The 25,054-nt window shown below is 40.0% G+C and overlaps 1 protein-coding gene across 6 annotated transcripts in view; it reads right to left on the bottom strand.

Moving 5' to 3' along the window:
• Nucleotides 1-25,054, bottom strand: part of MYBPC1 (myosin binding protein C1) — a 165,506-nt gene that overhangs the window by 121,471 nt on the left and 18,981 nt on the right. For 4 of the 6 annotated variants that reach the window (XM_061638845.1, XM_061638844.1, XM_061638847.1 and 1 more), the window contains 6 exons: nt 15,764-15,796; nt 12,577-12,618; nt 7,596-7,631; nt 7,177-7,200; nt 6,294-6,329; nt 3,555-3,659 (listed from right to left, as the gene is read on the bottom strand). In XM_061638845.1, coding sequence (XP_061494829.1) covers nt 3,555-3,659; nt 6,294-6,329; nt 7,177-7,200; nt 7,596-7,631; nt 12,577-12,618; nt 15,764-15,796 — 276 coding nt within the window. The remainder of the gene's footprint in view (nt 1-3,554; nt 3,660-6,293; nt 6,330-7,176; nt 7,201-7,595; nt 7,632-12,576; nt 12,619-15,763; nt 15,797-25,054) is intronic. The other 2 variants (XM_061638846.1, XM_061638848.1) reach the window with 2 other exon arrangements.

Here is a 25,054-nt window from a genome sequence, read left to right as displayed (position 1 = left end):
CTACTTTTAAATTCAGGAGGTAAGAAATAGGATCCTGTGCAAGTTTGCTGAGAAAGGATTGATCATTTGCATGTTTACTGAGTTAAATGGGATCTATTCCCCTGCAATCATGCTTAGGATAGCTGAAACTGACCATAGGGGAGGAGGAGAAGGGGGGAGGGGAGAGGAGAGGGAAGGAGGGGAAGGGGGAGAGGGTGGGAAGGCAAAGGAAGGGGGAGGGAAGGGACAAAAGGGAGTGGATAGGAGGGAGGAGGAGGGGAGGGCAGGTTTTGAGTTCAGTGGGATTTACTCCTGTACAATCATGCTTAGGATAGGTCTAACTGACCTGGGGCAGGGGCAGGTAGGGGGGAGAGGGAGAGAAGGGAAGGAGGAGGAGAGGGTGGGGGAGGGTGGGGAGGAAGAAGAGGAGGAGGAGATTGGGAGGGTGGGCACTGGGCAGAGGGAAAGCCCTTTTTGTTTCCAAAAGGAAAACATTGTGAACAGTATCATTCTTTTACAGGGTTTCCCCCACCTTTTTATTATACAGCAGGCACATGTAGCCACCCACCCAAATTTAAACCAAAGCTGTCACTGGCCAAATCCACAACAAACCATTTTTCCACTTTAAACAGTCATGGCATCCCCCCAACAATCCTGGGATGTGTAGCTTGTGAAGGGTGCTAAGAGTTGCTAGGAGACACCTTATTTCCCTCACAGTTACAATCCCCAGAAGAGGGACTGACTATCAAACTATTCTGGCCACTGGAGCTCTGTCAGGGGAATACCTAACAACTCTTAGCACCCTTCACAAACTACACTTCCCAGGATTCTTTGGGGAAGCTATGACACTTTAAAGTGGAATAAATGTCTGGCGCGAGTGTGGCCCCCTGATTAGCCAAGCCAAACAGCTGTAAGTCTGGCTTTTAGAACAGCTGACAGTTCGTTCTTACTGAGCACACTATCACAGAGTCTAATATTAAATTTCTTAAATTAATTAAAAATCAGCCATGCATTTAAAAAACTTTTAAACTGTAGAAGATGGGGTAAGGTTGGTAGTAGCACTACAGGTACTCTATGAACATGGCTCTGTGAATATGAACGTTTTTAATTAATTTCAACAAATTATGAGACCTCTGACAGAAAAAAGTCCAACAGGGGTCTGTTTTTCCTCCCTCTTGTTTTACACTGTGAACTGATTGACTGATTTTTATTTAAGGTCATAGACCAAACTGAACATATACAAATGCACAACAGTACTTAAAAGAAGCATTAAACATAATCACTCTTGTGAGATACCCTTTTACTGCATATTAAAACAATAAAATTAAAATATTAAAATTAAAAAGAGAATTGTTTAATCATTACGTTTCCACAGTCAATAGCTGCTGCAAAAAAGCTGGCTACTTTTATTGTGACCTGGGAGTTCTGGTCAGATAACAAACACTCCAAATAAAATAAATCTGATCTACCAGGGATTTTTATTAAAATTGGAGTAATAAAAATAACTCTAAAATCACAGTAAAAAGAACAATAAAACAACACATGACAAATTGTTTCCACCTCCCCTGACCCACAAGGGCACAGACGCTCCCGGAAGGGCATGCTCTTAAATCTGCCTCCAAGGAGGGCAGAAGGTAGGACATTAAGCTTGGCTAATGTAAAGGCCTTCCTATATTTTGGGACTGATAAATTAATTAAATAATTTGCTGGTGCAAATATCACCACTTGTCCCTGAAATCTGGATAAGCTGTGGCTAAGCCTACATGTTCTTGAAGTTCAATATCCCAGATACATTGCTTAACAGCCGCTTTGGCCTTAGGGTATCCTAGGGCCAATAATGCATCAGGAGCAAAGCCCAACCTCTGTAATTTTGCTATTGACATTTTTTCCCACTTGGACTGGAAGGCATCTGTAAGAGTCAAAGGGGCCAATCCCACTGGGAAAAATAGCAGCTTCAGCCAATAATTTAACTTAAGCAGCCATGCTCGGGCCTCTATGGAGGTTTCACCTGTCTCTAAACAAAGAATTAAGTTAGGTGTACAACTTGGCACTCCCAGGATAGCTCTCAGAAATTTGGTTTGGATCTTTTCGAATGGTGCAAAATTGCTATAAACTCATAACTGAGAGCCATATAACATTTGTGCTATGATCTTGACTACAAATACCTGAATAGCTGATGGTACGTGTTGGCCCCCTCTGGTAAAAAAGAAAGAAAGGAGTGCCTTTGTATTCCTCTGGGCGTTCATAATTGCGTTGTTAATTTGGGCATTCCAGAAACCTGAAGATTGAAATGTTACTCCAAGATATCTATATGATGTAACCAGTTCAATTATATGATCATTGATCTGCCGTTTATGCCTAATTTTTTTCTTAGTGAAGATCAGTATCTTGGTCTTAGCGTAATTGATATGCAACAGGTCCCTTTTACAGTGTGAATCCAAAGCCCTTAAGAGGCGCCTCAAACCAATTGACGTTAGAGATAAAAGAACAGCGTCATCTGCATAAAACAGAATTGACACTGGCTAAAGGCCAACTTGGGAGCGTGAAAATTAGTGCCTATTAGACTTTCAGCCAGGGAACTGATGTAGAAGTTAAACAGGGTTGGGACCAAAATACAGCCCTGTTTAACTCCATTAAAAGTAGATATAGGACCAGACATATGCCCCAGTCGGTCACATTTTACCTGCAAGCGAGTGTTTTCGTAGAGTCTGTGGATAAGTATTAGTAAACACCTGTCAATTGTAGAGGCCTCAAATTTTTCCCATAGTCTGTCTCGTGGGATCAGGTCCAAAGCAGACTTAAAATCTATAAAAGCTGCATATAGGGTACCTGCTGGTGACGATATATATTTTTCAGCCAGGTGTTGGAATATGAGAGCCTGATCAATTGTAGAGTGCCCTGCCCTGAACCCAGCCTGTTCATCTCCCAGTATGTTTACCTGTTTGATCCAGTCTAAAAGCCTCTCCTGTAAGTGTCTGGCATAGTGCTTACTTACAATACTCAGTAGACTAATTGGTCTATAGTTATCCGGGTTTGATCTATTTCCTTTTTTATATATTGGGATTATTATAACCAGCCCCCAGTCTTCGGGGACACATGTTGAGTGGTCAATACAAGTAAATAACAGAGATATTGTCAGCCCCAGGGGCTTTACCTGATTTAAGTTTGGCAATATAATTGTGGTAATTTCAGAGATAGAGACAGGAGGCCACTCTGGGACGTTTTTTATATTATCCCTTGTTAATTGTTGGCTGGACTGTGAACTCTCAATTTTCTGTGAGTATTTTGTGTATCGCCATGAAAACGTAGAGGGTTGTTAAGCAAGCTTTTCTAAGTTCAAGACTATAAGTTTTGTAAGGTTTTATTTTGAAATGAGCTTATGGGAAGCAGTAGAATAGCATGGGGAGTATTTTCAGTTTAACATTGTAGAATGCAAGAAAAAACCATGCTGGCTATAGTATACAGCCACTCTTGTGGCTGTATAATAGGCCTGTTCAACAGTCTGGATGGGAGTCCCACGTATGTGTGGTAAACCAATACATACTTTAAAAAAATTGTTCCTGTTTGGCACTTACCAACACTAATCGAGCCACCCTTTGGTTTTTCAACAAACAGGACAGATTTCTGGGAATTGTCTTGCTTTTCTCCTTCTTCTGGTGGGCCATCTCCCGTTGACCATACTAATAAGGAGAAAAAGGGTTGGAGGGAAATATAATTTTTTGCAATAATTATTTCAGCCAAGGGACGCTTGTCTAAATTCTTTCTTTTAGCTCTGATGTGTTCTTTCTTTGTACTGATCCTTCTTCAAAGGGTACTTGCATTCTCCATTACTCTTTTTCACCCTGACATGACATTACTGGAAGTATTGGGACCAAAAATTCTTATTGGGCATAGCTTTTTGAAAGGAATAGCTCTATTTAATGTGATGGCTAATTATAACATCATGCTGGTCTGTGTCAAATAGCAAATAAATAAAGTTGTTCAATTTTAAAACTAAACCTGCATGGATTTCCTCTACCTCAAGAACTGATCATCCTTACAGTGACGATCCAGTGTCAGTGCAAGGCTGCAGGCAGCTCAGTGGTGGCTGGTGTCCATATGGATTAGTAGGGCAGAAGGCAGGAAGACAGTAGGTGGCGCCAGAGTCAATTACAGGCAGAGCCAACTAATTCCAGCTTTGTCCCTCCTCGCTGACTGAGATTGGTGTGGCAGTGCCCCATTCACTCTAATGGACCAGCCTCCACTGACGTAGCTGTAACATGAAAGCTAGGACTTGCAAATCAGGATTCAGAAGCCAGGAAACACACAATAGCAACTGTTGGCTCCTAGGCAAAATTCCTGTCTCTGACATAGAAGCCAAGTTAGGGGACCCAATGGCTGTCCTGGGACATCAGAATGCGTCCAAACCTTCGGAACGTGTGGGTCACCACATGAAGTAGCAGCAGACAAATCTGTGAGATCCTGGTTCTAACCCTAGCGACCCAACTTTTCCTTGACTATAATCTTGATGCTGAATAAAGTTTGCTATTCTATGGCCTGTTCAAATGATTGGTTCTCTTGTGTGCCAACTGATGCACAACATGGAGTTACCCTGTTTGTAATACGCCTTTCTATCCATTTCAATGGAAATGTAAGATTTGCACATATTACCTTGCATGTTCATATGAGCTCTCTTCACTGACACAAACAGCATTCTGTGTTTATACGTGTGATTTCTGTGCATGCATCTGAGCATATACAGAACTCTGGACTGGGGCACTGAACTGAAGGTGATACTGGAAGCTATTTAGTTAGGATAGGAATAGTGGGATGTGGAGGGCCGTGCCTTAACACAGAAGTTTGGACTTGTTTTAAAATCATTTTTCAGCTCTGTCATTCTAGTTCTCAGCAGACATTATAGAAAACATAAACCCTATCATCCTGCTGTGCACCATTGCTTACATTTAACATTTTGTTCAATATTTGATAACAAATTTTGATTAACTAACTATATGTTCCTTAAAAAAAAAGTATGCTTCTTCAAATAGCATTGCATCTTGTAAAATACAGTTCAAGGACTCAAGAGGCTGAATCCTAGTGCCACTGGTGTTCAGAAAATTGGGATTACGTCCCAAAACTATAGTACAACATTGAAAATAGATACTTCACGGGTCATTAGAAACTTTTATCTTGCATTCTTTGGCTGCCTATTGATGCTAGACACCACCGTATATTTGGCTGTTGTGTTGTTTCTCCCACATAAATACAAGTATGCTCACACAAACAAGTATATATATTGAGAGAGACAGAACTGTTATCTATTTATACTGTATAGACTATATACTAGAACACATTGTAAAAGCTTAATTTAAATGTTAATTAAGAACAGCTGTATAATTTTTATTGCACATGTTGGTAATAATATCTTAATCGTCCAATGACCAATCAGGATTGTGTAGTCTCATCTGCGAAGGAACAATATCTGTACAGAGTCGTACCTTGAACATTATGACATTTGGGTTTCTTTCAAAACTATGATTCTATAGTTCCATCATACCTAATTTGATCCTGGGGGGAAACACATGCAATTTCACTTAAAAATAACTTGAGTATATAACTTCTGTTCCATGCAAAGTAAATCACATGTAAATTTCACCATAGATCTAATTTTAAGGAATTGAATGTTTTGTCAAACAAGGCAATAAAAAAAAAGTGCCCAAATGTGCATATTTTAAAATGGGATTTATTTATTTGTGATATCCCCACTGCAAAAAATAGTTGCAATGTGTCATTAAAGAATGGGTCTGTGCCTAGATTTCCCAAATTCATTATCTGGAATTATCTTTAGAAGCCTTCCTCAACCTGATGCCCTCTAGATTGGCATCAGGTTTTAGATTACAATTCCCATCAGCCTCAGCTAACATGGCCAATGGTCAGGGATGATAGGAGTTCGACTCCATAACATCAGGAGGGCACCAGGCTGAGGAAGGTACCAAGTTGACCTGTACGTTTTTGTGCTGCAGAGACCCATGTGAACAGGAGCATCTCTTTTCACTCCAGGGAAGTCCTTGCTCATAGGGAGCTCTGTTTGCACATTGGAACCTGATGAAACTTTGGAGCAGGATCTTTATCTAGATCTGAAACAAATATAAAACAAAAAATCAAAGGTTAGCATGAGACAGAATACAAACCACTGAAGAAACTGAAGAAAAGTAACCTACAAGAAATTGAAGAAAAGTAACCCTACAAGAAATTGTTTGTTAATTGTTATTGCATTATGAGAAAAATGGAATGTTTGGGGTTTTTTCCTTCCTTTCTGTTTTAGAAAATCTCACCTGAGTCCTTTCTGTCTCCAGATCGATTAACTCCATCTGCAAGGTAAGAGTATACTGGATGATATCAATTCAAATGTTAAACCTTGATTACTTTACTGGCCATCAAGGACTGTGAACTCAAAGGAGATGGAGAGTGGGGGCGGAATGCCCATATGTAGGTATGTGGGATTGCCTAAGAGAATAATGGAGGGGGGAGTTTTCCAAGAGCCTAGTAAGAAGAGATCTGACACAGCAACCTTGTTAAAGCTAAGCACACCTGGGTGTGGTCAGTGCCTGGGTAAGATAAACGGGCATTCGACAAATTCATGGAGGATAAGTCTATCCGTGGCTGTTGGTCATGATGTCTATATGGAAAATTCATATTCTGAGGCCATATGCTCAGAGGGATCTGGTTGGCCACTGTGGGAGGTATGATACCAGCCAAGATGAACCAATGTTCTGATCCAGCAAGGCTTATGAGACAATCTGGGAACCCCCATGTGCACAGCCCTGGATTTCATCATGATAGAAAGACTGGGTACAAACATTTGCTTCTTCTTTTCAAATTAAATTAAGTATCTTTCTAAATTCTTCTTCCTCAAGGCCTCCAGAAGTTAATAGCAGAATGCTTTTTCATTCAGAGCAGCGGGGTTTTGAAATGAAGCCTTCAGTCCTATGCACAATTATTTACAGGGAAGTCTCAGGGAAATCAAATGGGAATTGACCACAAGTAAGAATGAATTTGTTATCACATCTACCAAGTTTTATTTATTTATGAATTAAATCTTCTTCTGCGTTAGATGGAGACAGTGTTAGTCTCGCTGAGAACAGAAGAACCAGCTCTTGTTATTTTTCCTTATCATGTTAGCAAACAAACACCATAAAATGGAATAGTCCTCCTAACCTGCAGCTGAAGCATCATCTTCATCTGTAAAAAGAGATACATAACAAGTAAAACAAAGCAAGCAAAGAAAAGGAACAATGAAGGTTATCCTCATTTTTAGTACAGATGCATGACAATGAGAAACCCTGCAATAGAAGGAAGGGAAACCATGATAGCTGGGAACACTGGTAATGAAAACTGCAAACTAATGGATAAAGCTTAATGGGATTGAGCAGCTAGAAAGGTCAACTTCAATGCTTCACACAAGTACAAAAAATGGGATGGAAAGTGTGATCAGTTATTAAAACATGAGTTTGAATGAAAGTTTCTGAAGTGGTTGTGTTTGTTAGAAATGCCATCCACAAAATACAAAAATTGAGAGGGGAAATGGAATACAAAAAAAAGCCACAATGAAAATCAAGGTCAACCATAGATCTGACCTTCTGAAGAGGTTGTCATTTCGCCGACGTTCCTGTCTGCAAGTAAAACGTGTACCACATATACATTCATTATAAATAATTTTTAATACAAAAATAACACCATGATTTAGGAAAAAAGACAATCCCACAACTTAGCAGAAGATGGATCCAAAATGATGGTATCAAACAATCACTTTTTCTTTTTTCAAATTCTGACAAGCTGACCTCCCATCTAGAACAGCCTATCTCATCCCTCAGCAGTCTAGATCTACTTAACAGATGGCCATGATGGGAACTTGCTAGTGCTTAGCGGGTGCAGAGCATTGTACTTAGAAGGTAAGCTGGTACAGTATATGGCCAGGAGTCCTGCAAAGTGGTTTATATGTCAGTTCCTATTCATCCCTGAGATAAATATGCTGAGTAATGTTGGATCTTGTCAACAGGACTGCTGAAAAGTGGGCAAGCAGCATTGCAACAAAGGTCTAAGCTGACTAGAGGGGCCCACAGTTCACTTGATCATGGTTTGGGTGGAGGTGACCCAAGAGAATGGTTCAGGTTCAGTCTTGGCCCATTTCAACAGCAACCTTGGCTGCAAAAATATGGTCTTTATTTTTTACATGAAGGCATTAATTGTGGATGCCAAATATAACTACATCTGCGTTATCACAATGACATGGCAACCAAAACTATCAAGGGGCTGGAGAAACTCCCATATGAGTAATTTTTTAGCTCAGAAAAAGTGGTGAGTGGGGGTGGGAACATAATATATAAAAGTATACATAGTATGGAGAAAGTGGATAGGGAGAAAAGCCCAGGCTTATCCAGTGAAGATGAATGGTAGGAGATTTGAGACAAACAGAAGGAAATATTTCCACATAGTTAAAACTGTGGAAATTTGCTACCACTAGATGCAATGATGGTCATCTATTTAGATGACTTGAAAGGGGGATTAGACAGTTGCTTGGAGGTGAACAGCAGGAGAAGCAGACTGCACAATTTAATAAATAAACAAATAAATAAAACGAACAGATTCAACATGAGATACAAATGCTGGTCTACCTCCCTCTTTCATGGCTACCCCTGAGTACAGTATGTCAGGAATGAGGAGCATGACAATATGTCAGGGGTGGGGAACATTTGGTCCTCCATATATTGCTGAACTACAGTTCCCATCATCCCTCACCATTGGCCACACTTGCTGGGACTGACGGGAGTTGTAGTTCACCAACATCTAGAGAGCCAAAGTGCTGTGTGTTATCAGTGTGGCAGGAGGGTGTGCTGTCTCATATTTACAGGTTGGGTGGGGGCAGGCTCCACCAGTTCTAATGAAATTTTATCTATAGCAATTCACCAGATCTGCCATTGTTGCTTCAAAGATAAACATCTGCATACCTCTCTAAAAGACAGCTGAGATTTTATACAGCGACTTAATGGAAACATCAATCAAAATCATAGATGAAAGAGTCAGATGTTTTAGTAGATGATAGGTCAGGACCTAGGCAGATAAAGTTAAAATGAAACATGCAGGCAATTTATTAGATGGCTGGATGCCTGGATGGAACCTAAAGAGAGAAATGAGCACATTAATTTTATGTTATTACTCCAGGAGAAGATTGCATTTGTAGGAGCTATATTTTCAGCACCAAAATGAAGACAAATAAAAGCACATTATGCCATGTGGTACAAGAGAGTACAATGATAGTTATATGTACACATACACACACACAAGATGATGCTGGACAAACAGAAAGGCAGAATGGGATCATTAGAGGATGATATTGTGAGTTTGGTAAAGCTGCTGTTCATTCAATTCTTATTATCATCCACAAACTGCTGTCATGAATCCTGGAGTGTTGATTCTGAATCCTACTCTGCAGACTTGTGATTGTGTGTATTTGTATTAAATAAAATAAATTCTGCATAAATGACAGAGGTCTGGCATTCCATAACTATAAATGAGTACTTTGGTTTGAAACACATGATTGGAAGTTAATTGCACTGGAGATTGGAAGCAAATAGTTACCCTGGACACACCATAAGGCAGCCTTTGCCAACATAGTGCCCTCCAGATGTTTCAGAGTACAACTCCCACCAGCCCATGTGCTGGCTGGGGCTGATAGGATTTGTAGACCAAAATATCTGGATGCAACCAGGTTGGCGCAGGCTGCCATAAGGGCTGTAGATGTTCAGTGGGATTTTTGTTTGTTTGTTTGCAGAGCATTATGGAGGACTGTAAGAGAGTAAGTCTTAAGGCCTCCACTTGATGTGCAGGATTAGTCATACAGGACTTTTGATCTTGGCCAAAATGGTCAGCAGAGAAGTGTCTCAGTTGCTGAATGAAAGAAAGCTGAATGAAGCTCTTGAGAGGGGTGTTGTTGTTATGTGCCTTTAAGTCGATTATGACTTATGGCAACCCTATTGATCAGTGACCTCCAAGAGCATCTGTTATAAACCACCCTGTTCAGATCTTGTAATTTCAGGTCTGTGGCTTCCTTTATGGAATCAATCCATCTGTTTGACCTTCCTCTTTTTCTACATTTGGTGATGTCCACCTTTTCTGATTGGGAACCAATCGGTTTCTCCATATTCTGTCCTTACAGTAGCCTCTTGTGCAGAGTATAGGTTGCGCATCAGGACAATCAGATGCTGTGGCACCCCCATTTCTTTTAAAGCATTCCATAGTTTTTCATAATCTACACAATCAAAGGCTTTGCTGTAATCTATAAAGCACAGGGTGATTTCCTTCTGAAATTCCTTGCTCCGTTCCATTATCCAACGTATGTTTGTGATATGATCTCTGGTAATTCTTCCCTTTCTAAATTCAGCTTGGACATCTGGCATTTCTTGTTCCATATATGGTAAGAGCCTTTGTTGTAGAATCTTGAGCATTACTTTACTTGCATGGGATATTAAGGCAATAGTTTGATAATTACTGCATTCCCTGGGATCCCCTTTCTTTGGAATTGGGATATATATCGAACGCTTCCAGTCTGTGGGCCATTGTTTAGTTTTCCATATTTCTTGACAACTTTTTGTCAAAATTTGGACAGATTGCATCTCAGTAACTGTAGCAACTCTATTGGTATGCCATCTGTTCCTGGTGATTTGTTTCTTCCAAGTATTTTAAGAGCAGCTTTCACCTCACATTCTAAAATTTCTGGTTCTTCATCATACAGTTCCTCCATGAATGAATCTGTCATCCTTGCATCTCTTTTATAGAGTTCTTCCATGTATTGCTTCCATCTTCCTTTTATTTCATCTCGGTCAGTCAGTGTGTTTCCCTGTTGATTATTCAACATCCCTACTCGGTTTAAATTTCCCTTTAATTTCTCTAACCTTTTGGAATAGGGCTCATTCTACCTTTTTTGTTGTCCTCTTCTATTTCTATACAATAACTATTGTAATAGTTCTTTGTCCCTACATACTACTCTCTGTAGTATTGCATTTAGAGTTCTAACTGTGTTTCTATCTCCTTTTGCTTTTGCTTTCCTTCTTTCTTTAACCATTTTAAGAGTGTCTTCAGTCATCCATTGGGGTCTTTCTCTCTTTTTAACTAGAGGAATTGTCTTTTTGCATTCTTCCCCGATAATGTCTCTGACTTCAGTCCATAGTTCTTCTGGTTCTCTGTCAACTAAGTTGAAAGCCTCAAATCTGTTCCTTATTTGATCTTTATATTCTTCTGGGATGTTATTTAAATTGTATTTTGGCATTATGATTGCTTTGTTGTTCTTCTTTAGCTTTACTCTGATTTTCGATATTGCCAGTTCATGATCTGTACCACAGTCTGCTCCTGGTCTTGTTTTCGCAGAAAGTATGGGACTTCTCCATCTTCTGCTACCAATTATATAATCAATTTGATTCCTATATTGACCATTTGGTGATGTCCACGTGTATGGTTGTCTTTTCAGTTGCTCAAAAAATGTGCTTACAAGAAACAAATTATTGGCTTCACAGAATTCAATAAGTCTTCATTTCTATTTGGCAGGCGAAGGCAAGCCATTTAAGGCCAGAACCAATACCTTAAACTGAGAGGCAGAATGATGTAGTGGTGCAGAGTAGTTAAAATTACGCTTATGTGGACTTGTAGTTTATGGTTGCTTTTAGTGGTTTTTACATCATTTTTGTGTAATAGCCCAAGTTTGGGAGCCATTGTAATGGAGGATGGGCTATAAATTTGTGTAAGAATTAATTAATTAAAGACCTTGGACTAGGACTCCACTGTGGAGATCTATGTTTAGCTTCCCACACAGCCATAAAGCTCAGTGTCTCTTAGCCAAATCTACCTCGCAGAGTTGTTGTGAGGACAAAATGGGGGAGGGGTAGAATCATGTTATGCTGCCTTGAGCTCCTTGGAGGAAAGGCAGGATAGAAATATAATAAACAAACAAACAAGTCTGGACCAGGAAACAAATAGGTAGCCAGTGCACTGGAGTGATATGTTCCTACTGCTCTACTCCACCCTAGCGGCAGCATTTCACATCAATAAATGTTTCTGAACACTTTTCAAGGCAGACCCAAATAGAATGTGTTGCAATAATCCTGTCTCAAAGTTACTAAAGCAGGGATAGCCAACATAGTGCTCTCCAGATGTTGCTGTTCTCCAACTCCCATTATCCCTGACCCATATGTTGGCCAGGGCTAATGGGAGTTGAAGTCCAACAACACCTTGAGGGCACTATGTCAGCTACCCCTATATTAAAGCATAATGACTATAGCTAGGTGTGCCCTCCCCAAGGAAGGGTGCAATTGATGTACTAGCTGAAGCTTGTAAAGGAGAAGAAAAAACACTGGGACATCCAGGGATAGATCTCAATGTAGTTTGGCCTCGAGACATGCATAAAAGATCCAGGAAGCCACTAAATCATACTGTTAAAAGGAAAGGAAATGCAAATCTGGCTGGGGAGATGGAAGAAAGAAGATAAAACATACAAATTATCCACATGTTTGTAGAACCTACTCATATTTTCTCTGTTTCTGGCTTTTAGAGAATAACTTCACTCACCTTGGGTTGGTGCATTTCCACCCTGCTGTGGTTTGTTTTGTTCTGTGTAGGAAGCAGAAGCACATTTTTTTAAAGAGAAAACACCCTGATCACAACATTTGTGCTGGTGTACCTGCCTACAATGCTGGTGCAACAGCAGCATGTTTAGATGATGCACAAGCAAAGCAGTTGGTATGCCCCAGAAAATTAATTGCCAGAGGCTGCAAGAGTAAGACCATTAATATAAATGGAACATGTATATGGATTTTTCATTTTTAATTATAGAAAACCATTGGACCCTATTAGCATGTAAACCCGTGTTGGCTGGAGCAATTGGTTACAGGGAGACATCATATCTCAGTGGTAGACTATGTGCTTTGGATATAGAAGGTCTCAAGTTCACCCTATGGGTTAAAAGAATTAAGTGATGGAAGTCCTATGCCAATCAGTTTCTGCCAGTAGATAACGCTTGGATTTGGCAGGTCAGGGGGAACTCAAGATTTTAAGAAATAGGGGGAAAAAACCTAAAGGGGGGGGGACCACAAAACAGCACAATGAAAACTGAGCATGCTCAGTGGGCACAGAATGCTGACTTATATTGGAGTGGTGAGAGGAAATGGCATTGAGTTTCCTGGGAAAGGGCATGGCTGGCTGGAACCCTGAACAGAACTCTCAACACTGTAACATTTTGTTGCAGGCCTCACTGGTTTTGTACATACAGTATAAAAACAACCTGGAGTGGCAGTGCAATCCTATGCATATTTGTTCAAAAGTAAGTCCGACTCTATTCAGTAGGGCTTGGTCAGGAAACCATGCATAAGCTGGCAGCCTGAAAGTAACTATGACCTGTTCTGTATCAATGCTTTCCCCTTATTCTTTGCATACATGGGAATGAATCCAGGACCATTCAAATTTAAAAGAGCAGTAACTATTTTTCTGTTTAGATCTTTTCCCTGCATATTTGGCTATATACTATATACTTTTAACTCAGCATGTTACCATATGTGGCAGGCACATTCTAGGCTTCACATGTGTGCCTGCACATGTGTGTGTGTGGTGTGTGCACACATACATGCACATAAAAAACTCAAAATACCCAGACAGAGATGTTAAGTGCAAGAAAACCAACAGGCTCTATCTGCACCCTCTCAAATACCAGATGGGACACTGTTAGCATCTTCAGCAGAGCTGTGCAAGCTGCAGTGCTTCTGGTGAACCAACCACCTGAGCCACTGCGCTAAGGGATATCCTGCAAAACATCACAGGAAGCTGTCTTATACTGCCTGACCATTTATCCATCTAGCTCAGTATCGTCTGCACTGGCTAGCAGTGGTTCTCCAGGATTTTCGACAGGGTCCTCTCCCAGCCCTATCTGGAGATGACAGGGATTGAAACTAGGACCTTCTGCATGCAAAGCAATTGCTGTAGCACCAAGCCATGGTTATTTCCTCTTCCATCAACTGATATGTTAGAAGCTTACAACTGTGCTTGCTCCAAAATTAATGGTGGGTAGGGGGTTAGTTTCAGGATCAAAACTCTTTGTTAAATAAAAGCCACTGGAAAGCAGTAACCCCACATTTTATGAAATCTGCCACATGCCCACTGAGGTTGTAATTCTTAATATTACAAATATCTCTCTCCAGGGTAGAAAAGGGAAAGATTTCCAACTTCATTCTTCCACAGTGCTGTTACTGAATAACGTCATTCTTCTCTTGCATCATTTCTAATCTAACTGGGATTTAAGCAGCATGCATGATGAGGGTTGGATTGGCCTTTAAACTAATTGGGAGATCCTGTGTGGGTTCAATTACCCAAAACATCCCATTGTGACACGCCCATCCTTCCCTGCCGGGGATTACTTCTGTTCAAATGTCAGTGGCTGTTTCTGGGTATTAAACAAGGAAACTGCATGTCTTATTCCATTTTTCAGCAGCAGTAGTGCTTTATGGCAGAATGCTTCATGACAGTACCACTGAGTTCAAACAGTTTTGGGGAAAAAATATTCACTTAATAAAGGCATTGCTTTCAGGGAGCAGCCAGTTCCTGCTTCATCCTGTAAGGGACACTGGAAGAATCAGCCCCAATGGCCAAGTTGAAATAAGTGTTTTGCTGCTCTAATAAACCAGCACTTTTGCTGCTGTAATGCATCTTTTCTGCTGTTCCTATTACAAAATAGGTGTCAAATTTCCCAGAGTAAGGAAATTTAGAGGGGGAAATGGTAGTCTGGTCAGCAGACTCTGCACCAAACTTTTTACACAAGTCAAATGTAAAGGATGGAACTTTACACCACAGCAAGTGCTCACATACCACCCTATATGTATAACTACCCACTAAGGGAAGTCGGATTCATTCTCAGATAAACGTTCATCAGATTACAGCCTTACTTAATTTACTGTGTAAAACACGCTTTAAAATGTTACACATGCATTCTAACGATAAACCAGTTGCAGTTAATAGAGTTGTACAGGTTTCTTTGGAAGATGAAAAGAAAACTCTAGGATTGTAACAGAAATGCACAAATATATGAAATACGATGAATTTTCAATTCAGAGGTCTTGCTAGTATGTATATACCCCAAATCTATGATTACTTGTATTAGATTCCCTTTTCATCAGCTACCACAAGTGGCTAAAACATGAATTAATGAACTTTCTTTAGGCCTCTTTTTTAAATATGAGGCCATCTTTTTACATATATAAAAATGAAGAGGCAAAACATTTCCCCTTTTCTTATATCCATTCGACTGGATCAAATGCTTCCTCCCCAAATTCCCCAAGTACAGTTTCCACCAAAGAATTCTAGGAATAGTATTTATATGTTGAGGACTCCCAGCATCCTCAAAATAACCACAGTTCTCAGGGCTCAGTGGGGTCATGGCCATCCTGTACTCAGTTACCTGGGAGTAAGCCTCACTGAACTCAGTGGGACTTATTTCTGAATAGACATATACACCTTCACTGTAAATTACCATTGTAAATTGCACTGGAAATTGCCATAAAACAAGTTTAAGCTGCAATCCTGTACGCAATTACCTAGAGATAATTGACTTCAGTGGGGCTTACTTCTGAATGGGCATGCATAGGATTGCACTGTTAAACTTGTAGTGGTGCAGGTATTAGTACAATATACAATCACCTTTTTATATATTATATGAAGCCTGAACAACACTGTGCTATATTAACCCAAAGCATATAGCCTTGTGACTAACCTGGAGGGGGTGCAGTCTCTGCTTCCTTTTGATCTGAAAAGGATAGAAGAATCACTTTTACAAACTTATATACACACACACACATGTATATACATAATGATGTCATATATATGGCTGATAGAAACAGACAAATTCTTAATTTCATTCTTCACATGAAAACCTTTCCATTATGGATTTGTACGTGTTTACTGTGTATAGCCCAATAATTACTAGATTTTATTGAAATTATTTCATGATTGCACAGATGAAAACAGAAAACTAGCTCACTAAACAGGTGGTTCATATTGTTTTTTTCCTTATAATCATTTCAGAACTAAAATTGATCTGCTGTTTGCGTGCATTATTGTTATATTACAAGTATTATTTATACAGTGTCATCAACACACATAGTGCTTTGTAGATTTTCATATGCAGAGACAGAAGCCAGGGAACATATGTTTAGTGGAGAAGGGCCATAGCTCAGTGGGAGAGTATCTGCTTTGCATGCAGAAGGTCTCAGGTTAAATCCCAGGCATCTCCAGCTAGGAGTGGGAATGTCTCCAGTCTGAAACTTTGAAGAGACCATTCTAGTCATTATAGACCAGGGATGGGGAACCTGTCCTCTCCAGATGCTTGATTCAAACTCCCATCAGCTCCAGCCAGCATGGCAAATGGCTGAGGATGATGGGAACTGTAGTCCAATAGCATCAGGGGGGGAGGAGCACAAGTTCTCCATCTGTGGTATAGACAATACTAAGCTAGATGGACCAATAGTCTGGCTCAGAATAAAGGTTTTCCTGTGTTGCTGTGATTGTACTTTCAAGGCTTGAGCCTATATTATAATTCACTGTTCCCATATGTCAGCACTGAGCAATGGGTTTGGGGATCCTGGTGACTTCATCTTTGTACTAGAGATCATATCTGGGATTGATTTTAACGATGAGCGGGTTATAAATAGCCTAAATAAATAGCTATTCTTCTTGGATGAGCCTAGCCGTTGAGCCACTGAGTACCTGCAATGCATATTTAGGTGGGTAGGGTGGTGGTCATGTCCTCTATACGAAGCAATATCAGAGGACAGTCCTTTATTTGAGGGAGTCCTCTATTTGAGGGGCTGTCTGGTTCAAGTCTGGTTTAAAGATAAAGAAATATAAGAAGGGAAGGCAGCAGGGGCTTTGAAGATAGCAGATTAACCAAGCATACAGGTCACTTGGTCACAGCCTTCCCACCAAGGTGAGATGTACTGCATTTCTATTAAAGTACTTATTTCCAACTTTGCATCTATACATAGAAATATAAATTAGCATATGCAACTTGAAGGCAAATCTGTCTCCGCTTTTGTCCTTCTTGTCCCTTTTGTAAGTGGCCACCCTGTGAACCAGTGCGTGTCTGCAGTGGATATTTTGCTAGGGCACAGCAAGGGTGATAGAATATTAGGGCCCTGGTTTACACACAAAAGTCCCCGCAGTTTAAACAAAAAAGAAAGTTCAGTCTCAACTCCCTTTTCATATTCAGCAAGAGTCTATTGATATATAGGCCCCATCTGCACTATACATTTAAAGCAGTATCATACCACTTGGCTTTTTCCAAAGAATTCTGGTAACTATACTGTTTTTTTAAAAAAAAAACATGTTTGTTAACCTTTTTTTAAGATGTCTTCAAAGCTTTTTAAAAAAAATGTTTTTAAAGTTGTTTTGTTTTAATGTATTTTAAAGTCTGTTTTTATGAGGTTTTAAAGTGTTTTTAGTGATTTTGTTTGCTGCCCTGGGCTCCTCTGGGAGGAAGGGTGGGATATAAATCAAATAATAAATAAATAAACAAACAAACAAACAAAATATGCTGAAAGGTGTTAGAGACCCCTATACCCCTCACAGAGCTACAGTTCCTACTGGCTTAACAATCAATCCCTCTTCCCAGGGAACTCTGGGAATTGGAGCCATATGAGAGGAATGGGGTCTCCTAACAACTCTCAGCACCCTTAACAAACTACAGTTCCCAGAATACTTTGAGAGAAGCCATGACTGCTTAAAATGGCATGACACTGCTCTACATGTATCATGCGGATCACTGAAAAATCCAGTGCTAAATCCGAATTCAGTGGAATTCTCGACCATCCCTCATCATAACTGTACACATAACACACAAACTAACCATTTTTAAATAAAACCTACAATTTAATCACACTTCTATTTGAGTCTATATCTTTTACAGACCTACTATAGATATAAATAAATATACTAATTTATGAAATAAAAGTAATAATATTAATAATAATAGCATCAACACTTTGTCATATACCTCATTTATCTCTTAATTTATCCTTAAATTGATCCTAATAATTAATTTGTTAATTTAATCCAGTTCATAGCCAATAACAAGGAAACTTTACTATAATGTCTGAAACATTATAATTCAGTCTAACTCTTCTCCCTCCTTTTTCTCTTATTTTTAATCCAGTAAATTGTTTCCTCAGATTTAACCAGCATTTGAGGGTAGAGACGCACTTACTGTTGTGCTGGTTCCAGTGCGTCTCCACCTCTGTTTTGTGAAAATGGGGGCACACAATGCTAGTCAAACTCCACCCCTTTTTACTCTAAAACCTAGTCAGATCAGCTTGAGTGCTTTTTTAAAAAAAATTCTGCTTCAGACAGATTTTGCAACTGATTGGTAGCTCAACTTATTTGTCTTCCAGGTGTGGCCAATGGAAACACTTTGCTGTGGCTATGGGCTCAGGCAGAGGCAATGATTGGCCCAATACTTTGCTGTGGATGGTCCTGAGAGGTCTGAAGTCAGCAGTGGGGAAGGGAGGTGTATCCAACTGAGAGCAGAGTCACTTGAAAATGCAGCCAGAAAAAACATTCTCACTGCTTTTGAAGCAACTAGTGTGCCCACAGCCTTATTTTCCACTTGACTATTCTTAGAACTTATGCTTCCCCACCCCCCCAATACTTTCACCCAGTAAATGAGTGCTATCATCAGTAAATAAGAAACCAGCTCTCTCTGTCTCTCTCTTTTTACTCTGCTGCCGTTCCCTCCATAAAATCCTAGTAGGGTCAAACAGAACCTCTATATGTTACCTCTTTAACCTTTCTTAATATCAGTTTTTTAGGGATCACCAGATATTTCCACCAATTGAAATTACAGTGCAATCCTACACATTGTGAGTTTAATAGGATTTACTCCCAAATCCACGTGTATAGGGAGTGCAGCTTTCTTCATGTCAGAGTTCCTATTTGCTCTTCCACTTCTAGATCAAGCAGCTTTATAGAGTTCTTCTGCCTTGCTTTCGTTCCCCCAGGTGAAAGCCTGATTTGGTGGTTCATGTTTATCCAATTAGCTTACAGTGTGGAATGGTTTGAGCAGGGCTACACGTAAAGGTATCCTTAAACTTTACACACTGAAAATCAATCCATACTAGCCTCTTCCACATGTCCAAAGATATTAAACCAGTGAACCCCTGGAGCAAATAACAGAAATAACATTTCTGAGTTTGGGACACTCAGTGTGACTCTACAGACAAATACAGACAAAATATATTCTCCAGCATGTTAGTGATATTGGTTCTCTGTTCCAGTAAGAATCCTGGTAAGCCTTTTCTTCTGGCCGCAGGCTTAATTATAAAACACATTCTGGATACATCTTGGCAGGGTGTGTGTGTATGTGTGTGTGCGCGCAATGAAGAAGGAACTCTTTGGGAAGGAGGTGAATTCGGTACAATGTTTGAAATAATTTAAGAACAGGGAAGGACCCTGCTGGATGAGACCATCCAGGCACATCCTGTTTCTCAGTGGCCAACCAGATGTCAATGAGAAGCTCCCAAGCATCGAATGAAGGCAACAGACTTCCTCTGCTGTTGCCTCTGCTTTTGCCACAACAGATATTCAGAGGTATATTGTCCCTGAACATGGAGGTTCCGTTCAACTGTCATGTAAAAATAGCCACTGATCTGTTTATCCTCCATGAGTTTGTCTGATACCCTTTTCAAGCTATCTTGGCAGTGCCATCACATCTTGGGACAGTGAATTCCATAAATTAAGTGTATGATTGCTGTGTTAAAAAGTACTTAATGTGTGCTGAATCTACTGCCAATTTTGTTGGGATGACCCCAAGTAGTATCATATGAAAGAAGCTCATTCGGTCCATTTTCTCTCAACACTTTGCATTTCTTTCTTTCTTTCTTTCTCTCTTTCTTTCTCTCTTACAAGAAAATGTTTCGTTCTTTCCTTACAAGAAAGGAGCTCCAACCTCTTGATCATTTGGTTTTCTTCTTCTATACCTTTTCCAACTCTCCAATAGCCTTTTCAGTGATGAAGTGAAGGGTGGGTATGGGGGGTGGCCAGCTGTGATACTTTTTTCAGAGCAGGAGTGATGACATCATCTGCTGGAGTGCAAAGGTAATTGATAGACCTTCCTGGCTCTGGCAAATGTTTGGTAATAATGAGGCTTTCAAGCTTATTTTGACAGATTAGCATAGAGAAAGTCATAAGGATGAGGTAAATAATCAAGCAGAGGCTGGACACTTTTCTCCTTTTCTTTGATGGACTTCCTTCTTCACACACAAGGTTAGAACAAATTAAACCAGAACTGTCACTGGAAGCTAAAATGATGAAACTGAAGTTATTATACTTTGGGCACATAATGAGAAGACATGATTCACTAGAAAAGACAATAATGCTGGAAAAAACAGAAGGGAGTAGAAAAAGAGGAAGGCCAAACAAGAGATGGATTGATTCCATAAGGAAGCCACAGACCTGAACTTACAAAATCTGAACAGGGTGGTTCATGACAGATGCTATTGGAGGTCACTGATTCATAGGGTCTCCGTAAGTCGTAATCGACTTGAAGGCACATAACAACAGTTTTAACCTTTTTTAAAGATGTCTTGAAAGCTTTTAAAAAAATTTTTTTTGAATATGTTTTGTTTTAATGTATGTTAAAGTCTCTTTTTATGATGTTTTAAAGTGTTTTTAGTGCTTTTGTTTGCCATCCTGGGCTCCTGCTGGGAGAAAGGGCAGGATATAAATAAAATAATAAATAAATAAATAAAAGTTGCATTTCAACTGACTGTAGTTCTTTTGTAAAAAGCTCATTGTGTTTTACAATTTTATCTATCCTGTCAGAACTTAGTACCACTGAGTTCAATGGAGATTACTCCCAGAAAACTATGCATAGGGTTGTAGAGGTGCTGATCCTAATAAATTAGATATTATGGTATGTGCTGCTGTTCTTTGGTGTGTATCAGCGGTGGCTGGTAGCTCCATACCAGTGAGGCAGTGGTGAAGCATCTTAGACAGCTGCTTGAGTTCGGACTAAAACTCAGAGCAGATTCCACTGCCCCATTGACATGGAGCCACCAGCCACCTGATATAGGCAAGACCAGCCCCCTTGGCAATGAATGCACAGGGACGAGGGTTCTTGCTTTTTCCCTTCCTCCGTGTCTACATAGAGTCCTTATATGTTGAACATTAGTTCACCTAAGCTCACAGGTTATCAACAATAGTCGTCTAGTGTAGGCGGAGAATAAAGGAGACCTCACTCAAGAATTTTTGAGTCTTGGGAGGTACCAAAAAGTTTCTATTTGGGAGTCAGACTTCAGACAGCAGAACAGTCTTTATAATATATGCCATTTATTCATATCTTACTCACTACAACTAATAAAATGCATTCTTAGCCATCATTGCAGAAACAGAAAAAAAGAGAGATTTCAGTATGAAAGAAGTTGCTAGATATCCATGTAATATCAAAGAATAAGACTCTGAAGGCACAACTTAGTTAAAGCAAGTTACAATAGATGAAGGACTGAGTTAAACTCTAAGTCATATCACATAGCCATAGTTACAAAATATACGGAAATAGATGCCATGATACATCACCCATCAGATGTCATGGATGGAATAGATGGATGGTTCTCTCCTGCTTTCTTCGACCCCCTCCACCAGAGCTGAGGGGTCCTGAGTGCTATACAACCTGGTTTTTTATACACTTTCTTATCTAAAGGTAGGCGTGTTCCCATCGCCCTAGCTCCTACTGCCTGTTAGAAGTGGTGCTAGCTGCCTCCTTGCTTCTCTTTCTACCTTCTCTCTATTCAACCTTATCAGGCTCTCCATCGGGTCATTAGTCAGGCTCCTGGTGGGACTTGTATTCTCGACCCCCGGAAAAGTCTGCTTTGCCCTGTCTGCAAGCATCAGCCACGCCATATAATGAGCTTCATGTTGATAGTTAACATAACACATTGGCTGTCTGCCCAGGCACCTTATCTTGTATCTTTCCAGTTGTTTTCTTAGGAAAATTACAGCTTTAGTCTGGAGATGGAGGATTAAGGGGGGGCAGTTTTAAACTACTCCTTTCTTACTTTGGCTCTTATGCATAAAGCAGACTTTATAAGCTATTTCAACATATCTTAAGCACATTCTAAGTTAATCTTAAGCATATTCTAAGCAAATATAAGCAGATGTAAATGATTTCAGCATATTTTATGCATATTTTAAGCCATTATCTGGGCTGTCTCATTACACACCACTAGTGTGTATAGGAATATATGCTTGGGTGGGTGTGTATAAGCCTGCATTTTTGGACTCACATTGGGGACATGGCTATGGACTGTCCTTAGGGGTGGGGTGATCCTTTTTGAAATGGGATGGTCCTTTAACTGAAGTCAGTATTCAAGAGAAATGCACACTAACACAGCATTGTCACAGTATTGATCTAGGTGGGTAAAACATAAGGAGAAATGTGGTTCTATCCCCATTTTGTCCATTGTGAGAGTCCAGTGGGTGAATCATTTGGAATTAATTGCCCTGGTTAATAGGGATGACTCACAGCTGATTCACATTTTACTTTTTAATCTTGACTACACAAAGTACCTGAATTTAAATGGCAAAATCTATACACAGCACCATCAATTGTGCATGGCACATGTGTGGTTTAAATAGCCAGATTTTCCTACAGTAAACATGGATGTAGTGATTGGGAAAAAGTAAAGGCACACACTCTCTCTCTTTCTGATATTATTCATATTTTATCCTGTTGCCCCAAGCTGGATTCAGGTTTGTGGGGACCCTAGGCAAAATGCTCTGTGGGATGCCCATGGATCAAAGCACATAGACATATTGGTTTATCAGTAAAAGTGAAAATAAGAACATGTTTTTGCCTTGAACAATCAAGCTCTATCAAATCAGGCAAGCAGGCAAGTGGCTAATGCTTCTTGCCACTATACCTGCTTGCTCGTGAGTCGATGAGCAAAGATGCAAGAAAAATGAGAAGCAGCAGTAGCCAGAGGTCAGGGGTCAACAGCTGGCCCTCGTAGGGCCCCAATCATTGGCCAAAGAAGCTGACTTCCTATTCCAGCCCTGGCATATGTGATAGCTTTTCCTCTACAAAAAGTTTGCTTCTCCAGGACTCTTAACAGTACACCTAAGGATTCTTCTGATTAATCATTTATTTACCTGGGAAAATACAATATACAACAATAAAAATACCCAACAGTAAAAATGCAACAAAAAAACCTTTCAATATTAAAAGCCTAATAGCCCACAGGACAAATAAAGGAGGGATAACCCCTGCATCCAGTTCTAGAAAAAACATCTTCAGCAACGGCAGTCTAAAAACAAAAGGTATTTTGAAAACAAAAACCAAACAAACAGAAATGGAAATGATGGCCTTATAGTTTTTTCTTTAAAAATGTCGAGGCAAGCCGGTCAAACACATATTTATTTATTTATTGTATTTATATACCGCCCCATAGCCAAAGCTCTCTGGGCGGTTTACAGTGACCTTCAGAAAGGAGTTGCATATCCTGGAACAATCTCAAACAAAATAGGGATACTCTTGTAAAACCTCAAAACTCTTACTCAGGATTTCTGCCTGACCCTCACACATACTGTCATGCATTGCGCAAGGCTCTTCTTCACACAACACATAGTTAAACTATAGAGTTTGCTCCCCCAAGATGGTAATTAGGGACAGGCAAGAATTTTGATTAAGTTCACATTTCATGCTGAATCTAATTCACACTTTCCAAAACAATATGAGAACTGAAACATCCTTCAAAATTTGCACTTATTCAAATTTTGTGATGCAAGCAATGTTTACAAAAGTGCATCTATTAGGGGAAAGTGTGCATAAAATGAATGTATGGCTGAAAATAACATGCAAAAATGCATTATATGAGAAATTGCAAAAATGTGTATAGGAGTCAAAACTTCATACAAAAATGTGTTTATCAGGAGAAATTTGCACTAAAATGCTGCAGAATTTTCATGAGGATTTTTTTTAAAAAAAAATGCAAATTGCTGCAGAAATTGAAAGAACTGGATTTAAGAGTGGAAAAATTAGAAAGCAAGAGAACCAAAATTGACAGATCTTTCCATCCCTAATGGTGATGGCCATCAACTTGGATATTATTTAAAAAGACAAATTCATGGAAGATACGGCTATCCATAGATACAAGCCATGATGGCTATGTTCACCCTTCACTGTCAATGCAGTGTACCTCTGAATACCAGTTTCTGGATATCACAAGTGGGGAGAGTGCTATTACACTCAGATCCTACTTGTGGGTTTCCCAGAGACATCTGGTTGGTCACTGTGAGAACAGGATGTTGGACAAGAGGGGCCTTTGGCCTGATCCAGTAGGGCTCTCCTTATGTTCTGTTCTACTTTCTGCAAGCTGCACTAATTAACTCTTGACACTGGCTGTCATCCAAAAGCCAAGAGGATGTTTGTTCTTTTGATTAGAGATATGGCGGGGTGGATAGATAAGTGTCCTACAATGCACAATACCAACAGCACAATACAGGGCTGGCCCTGCCATGTGGTAAGCAAAATCGTTTGGCTCAGTTGGCAGATAGGGAGGATGGTGTAGTGAGTGCACATCTGTTCACTGCTGCAGTCAGCTATCTGCCACTCCATCTTCTAGCTGCCCAAGATAAAGCCACGGTGTACCTGCCATATGGAGCAGCTGGTAGCAATGCTGGTCTGCTGCAGAAAAGCACCGCTAGTGCTATGATGCAGCACAGCAAGAAACTCTTTAAAACTTTAAAATATAATAGTTAGGGTGTTTTTTTTGTTATTGTTAAACAGTATTTGCCACTGCAGAAAGCGGTGCGGGGGGAGGTGGTCCAGTGGACAGAGTGGCAGCCGGGCACCGTTTGCTGGTCTGCCTTAGGTGGCAAAATATCTTGGGCCAGCCCCGGTCAGTTCAAAATATACATCAGCTGCTGTCATGCATGAAATGACAGGCTGGTGCCATAGTGTTCATACTCATGCATTGACACTACAGGCAAAATACATCCATCACCACCCTTCTGATAT

The sequence above is a fragment of the Rhineura floridana genome, chromosome 8, assembly GCF_030035675.1.
Source record: "Rhineura floridana isolate rRhiFlo1 chromosome 8, rRhiFlo1.hap2, whole genome shotgun sequence".
NCBI classification, from domain to species: domain Eukaryota; kingdom Metazoa; phylum Chordata; class Lepidosauria; order Squamata; family Rhineuridae; genus Rhineura; species Rhineura floridana.
This window is presented reverse-complemented; position numbering and strand designations above follow the sequence as displayed.